Consider the following 5,605-nt stretch of genomic DNA (forward strand, 5'->3'; position numbering starts at 1 on the left):
ATACAACGTTTACCAGGTACTTGAACCGGCCGTTTCATATTGAGGATTAGTTCTAATTCAGATTTTAGTCCGACGGAGATGGAAAATGGAAACTATAAGAGACTAAGACCAAGAGAAGATAGCAAAGGATGCGGTCTTTGATTCCCAAATCATTTGTTCATTATGAAGGATTACAAATCTTCAAACGTAGTTCATACATCCCAATATGGCGAACGTAGACAACACATATTTAGGTTCCAGTTCATTTAGAAAAGACTATATATTAAGACTCCATCAATCTCCTTTAAGTAATTGATAAGACTGTCGATGATCCACACTGGATCTTCGACGTCATGGCGGATCTTCTCGAACTCGACGGTCCACAACACGCGGCTACCATCGGCCTCGTATGCCTTGGGAGTTACCGTGATGGTTGCTTTGAACTTCTTGTAGCTATCCGAGACAAGATTTCCACTCATACTCAGCGTCACTGTTCTTTTCTCCCACCCCACATACTCAGTGATTTTCTCATTCGCTAAGGTGAAAGAACATCAAATAATTAAGGGTTTTGATGAAGAAGATCAATAAATAAGAATGAAACGTGAAAGAGTTAAAAATGATTTACATATGATGTCAAAAGTGTTGTTTATGTCGTCGGTGAAAGATGTAAATAACTTGTCCGCCGGAGACTTGGTGTCAAACTCGCCGGAAGAATCTCCATGTAGCGCCATTCTATTTTTTTTTTGTTATCTTTTACTATTATATTTCTATGAAGTGATATTATACTCCTCCTTTTGATGATGATGTTTATATATAGAGATGAAATTTGCATTAGTTAACGTTTTTCTACTTCTCTGATGGTTACTTGTCTCAACCGTGGAACCAACTGGTCTGAAGATGTAAGACTGGCCGGCGTCTGTGAAGTGAGCGGTGGTTCCCGTTGGAATAGTCTGCCCTTTAATCAGAAAACACGTGTGTCCTTGTGGGAGTAGAAGCCATGGCTCGACACGACAGGGTTCACAAGAAAAAACACACTAAAAGACAGAGTCACGTGCTCCTGAAGAGAGGTGCACGTGTTGATCACCATCACTGTCACTGTTCACAACGGTTGGCCGGCGATTTCTCTCCCACTCCTCACATTACCGATCTGGATCACACCGAAAGTTCAGCTGCATACTCCTTGATTGACCCCACAGAGATGAAAAGAAGAAAATCAACAAAATATTAAGTGGGAACGTCATTTTTACTGTGAGTTGTCTTTTAGGGATAAGAGCACCAGTTTTGAGTTTCGACTATACTATAATATTATCTTTCACAAGAGAGACATTTTCTAGAGGAGAAAGTCTTTCTTTTTGTTGTAAAATATCTTTTCGATCTCTAGATCGATTTTGTTCTTAGCTTTAGGCTATTTTTAGTTTCCCATTGGCGAATTTTCTTTTCGTTTAGACGATTTTGGGATGTTAGTTTCAATCAAATAAGATTAGCTTTTCACTCTTATCTTTCTCTAGTTTGGATTGAACACAAATAAAGATCTAACTTAGTTCTTCTCCTTCTGGATTATTGTTTTACTCTGTTAGATTGACAGGTTGGAGTTCTCTCTTTGTTAGAAACGCTTAGTTCTTGACTCAAAAGTGGTGTCAAGCTTCGCTTCGTGATTAAAGTGAAGTATCTGCGATGATTCAAGACCTGAGATTTGGATCTTGCTTTGGAGCTTGAAACCGGAATCTAGAAGAGTTGGAGTTGCCATAAGGGTCAGCGTTCCGACAAGATTCTAATCTTGTTTCATCTAAAGCTCTTAACAACTAGAGAAGAAAATCTGGAGATTGACGGCGGTTGAAGGCGAGAAGTACATACAAGCAGCCTCAATCAAATTGGGATGAAAATGGTCAGGATTCCGGTGAGTTTTCCGGCACCGCCCTTTTTTCCATGGGTTGAAGAGACGAAGCCACGCGTCGACTACGTGTCAAACATGCTCTTCATCATTATCTTTAAAATTACAGGCTTTGTTTGGGCCGAAATGTAATTGGGTCTGTTTGTAAAATTGCGTTTTTAGGTTTTCGTTTTTATGAAACAAAAACGTTGACAAAAGAAAAGTATATTTTATTTTTTATTAATAAAAATCTAAAGAAAGCGAAATATAACCAACGAACAAAAAAACAACTCGCAAGAAAATATTTTAAAAGTTGGCGAATTCGATAATTGTTTCTCGTTTTCTCTCTCTTATCTCTTGTCATTTGCATTTTAATATTAAGTTTGGACAAATCAGAACTTGCAATAGAATATGGCAATTTTAATATGAAAACAAAACAAAGGAGTAAACTTGTGGTCAGGGGCTTTCCTGGACAAAGCGAGTTGAAGCTTAGGCCTTGGGACCCCATTCATAAAAGCCCTCCAAATTTTGTTTGAAAAATTGTTATAATTATTTTTCAAAATTATACTAAGTCTTATGCTATGTAAAAAGAAGTTTTGCTACGAAACAAATGAAAAAAAACTCAGTAATATCATAACCAAAAAATAGGATCCACGATTAATATAAAAAATAAAATAAAAATTTAAGATATTTAATAAAAGCTTTATTTTTCTTTCTATTTCTCTATCTCAAGATTCTTTATTCATCTTCCTTTTTGTTTTCTGTTTTCAGCCGAGTTTCTTCTTTGATATAAAGTTATAGATTTGGCCCCCAATTTTATTTTTGTTTATGGTCCCAAAATTTCCAGGACCGCCCCTGCTTGTGGTTCAGGTTATTAAAAACACAAAACAAATGAGTAACCTTGTGGTTCAAGACTTACGGTATCCCATTTAGAAAGTGAATGGAGATCTCTATTGCCTTTGCTTAAACCAAAACCAACAAAAAAAACCATGCACATTTCATTTATTTTTAAAAAAATGTACAAACTTTACTAAAATACACATGCATAAAATTCATAATTTAAATAAATACTTCTTGTACAAAATTAACCATGCACTCTTAAAGCCCGAATCAAAATTTAATAAAAACTTAAAACCAAATATGTACACACTAACCAAACTTTAAAGAGAATTAATTTCCAACTTAATATTAAAACGAATTCAATAGTAGCTAGATTTTTACATACTCTTTGTAATCGCAAAATTATTTTTCTATTGATTAAAAAATATTGAACGGAAATTATTAATTTGTCAATGTTTTATGTATTTTTAATTTTTGTACAGAATTTAATTCTTAGATTCACACATTTCCTAATTGTTTCTATACATATAATTTGATAAGAAATCATTTATTACAATTATCATTTTCCAATTATAGCTATACAAATTTCTAGCTTTTTGATTATAAATTTATGAATAGAAGTCGAAGATTTATTTGAAGTTCTAATCTGGCTATAGTGCAAGATCATAATTTTAAAAATTATATTATTTATGGCATACAAATTATATTATTCATGGCATAGATCATGGGGTTTCTCTAAAAAGTAACGTAAAAATTGTGGTCAAACACAAAACTAATCATTTTTTTAGTTTTTGTTTTTCCCTATTCACCGTAAAAGTTTAAAATTAATTCACGAAAATATTATTATTTATATATATTTCATTTGAAATATGTTTATTTTACTTAAACATCATCTTCGTCACTTATTTTCGATGCATTAATATGTGATGTGGTATGTGATGACGTACTTTTCGTATAGATGATGGTCATATTTTTAACTCTTAAGTCTTTAACTTAATACATTTTCTTGTGTAGAATGTGTTTGATATATGCAAACTTTAATACTTTTTTTTGTCAGCAGCAAACTGTAATACTATAAACGTTAGACTTTTTCTTGGGTTCACCCTCTAGGGTGAACCTTTAGGTTCACGTTATCAGTCGTTATGTAACACTTCGGTCACTACTTACTACCATCTGTAAGTTTTTTTTGTGTGTCATTCAACTCTCAGTTCTAGTGTTTCTACTACTTGTACACAAGTTTAGTCGCTCATTTGAACTTCAAAACATTAGAAAGTTTTTATGTCTAGTATTAGAGACCAGATGATCCATGCATTTTTTGTTTGAACAACGATCCATGCATATATATTATCGTATTGTTTATGAACAAAATAACCCAAACATACTAAACACTTGTACTTTCAGAAATTGTGTGAGATACTTCTAATGAGTGCTCTTACTCTTAGGTTTTCTGTCCAACTTTCTCCTCTATTTATTCAACTATGTTAACTTTCTACCTCTGCTCCTGTGTGTTTCTTATAGTTTTACTTGTCTAATACGACAATGGAATCTAACTGCATTGTCTTAGGGGAAAACCGAATATAAAAAGTGGTTTGGATTTGATAACATTGTATAAACCAAATTGATTTTATTTTAAAAACTCGTGGTATATGGATATTGTTCGGTATATAAACCGCTCAAACCATATAAACCAAATAAATAGATTTGTTAAAATATAGTAGTATAGTTGTATGTAAATTACATATTATAATTATATGGTTTATGTTGATTATTCATAGTAGTATATATGTAAATTACATAATATAATTATATATACATAGTTTACTTTATTGATATGATCTTGATATTTAAGACACTAATTTGAATAATTGGTTAATTTTAAATAAAGGCTTTCATTGACATACATTTGTGTTAAAATTTAGTATATTATTAATCTCTTTTATTTTCATCTTACGAATCTATAATAATTATCATTTATTTAATAATTATTTTAATAGTTAAATAAAATATAATATATTCTATTTAAAAATTAGAGCATTTTTTAATAAATTCAGTTTTTAATCATACAAAGTTAAATTGACAATATGTTATAAAAATATATATAGTTCAAGTTTTTTGGTAAAAAAATGAATAAACCGAAAACCGACCGTATATAAAATGAACCAAACCAAAATAGATGTGTTTAATATGATATTGTTATAAAAGTAAAGAAAAAGTCTATCTTTATTCATAACATAGAGGTTCCTTATATAGGAGATTACACCGTCATAGATAAATGGAAATATTACAAATCATAATATTTTGGTTATGAGTCATCCACAAACTGGTTCATAACACTCTTCCTTGGATGCCATAACCATTTAGAGCTTGTAATGTGCTTTAATGTTGCCTCATTAAAACCTTACCAGAAAAATTCAATTGGGACAAAACCATGGTGAAGGAAAAAGAGTACAACACACATTACCCCTCCTGATTTGGACATTACTGAAGGTCCATTGGACCTCTCCAATTTTCTGCAATCCGTGGGTGATGAAGATCTTGGGCAGAATATGTTTTGTCATCGAACATGATAGTTGGTTCTTCTTTACCATCGGCCTTGCCATAATCTGATCGAACATATTGAGTCATCGACCTCAAATACACACACACGAAATCTTGGATGATGTTGCTGTGATATGCGTGTACCACCATGTGTAAAACATAACTTGTCTGAAAACAAATCAACAAAACCAAATAACCCCTCTTTGGGCTGGTTAGTATAAAATAAACCAAAATCAAAGGCTTCTTCATCGTCCTTCTTATGGACCAATCAGATCAGTGTCTAAAACAAGACTTCTGCATCGTCCATCTCAGGACTAAATGGACTTCTTTATCGTCCACCTTTGGACTGAATGGATCAGTGTCCAAAACAAGTGATCT

At 32.4% G+C, this 5,605-nt stretch overlaps 1 protein-coding gene across 1 annotated transcript; it reads right to left on the reverse strand.

Moving 5' to 3' along the window:
- Window positions 1-245: 245 nt before the first annotated feature.
- On the reverse strand, window positions 246-840 carry LOC106294267 (uncharacterized protein At1g24000-like). The gene is made up of 2 exons (XM_013729833.1): window positions 605-840; window positions 246-514 (listed from the first exon to the last, which is right to left on the reverse strand). Exons 1-2 carry the CDS (start codon window positions 708-710, stop codon window positions 246-248), a joined length of 375 nt encoding a protein of 124 aa, XP_013585287.1. The 5' UTR covers window positions 711-840.
- Between the last annotated feature and the right edge of the window lie 4,765 nt (window positions 841-5,605).

Source organism: Brassica oleracea, chromosome C5 (genome assembly GCF_000695525.1).
Source record: "Brassica oleracea var. oleracea cultivar TO1000 chromosome C5, BOL, whole genome shotgun sequence".
NCBI classification, from domain to species: Eukaryota; Viridiplantae; Streptophyta; class Magnoliopsida; order Brassicales; family Brassicaceae; genus Brassica; species Brassica oleracea.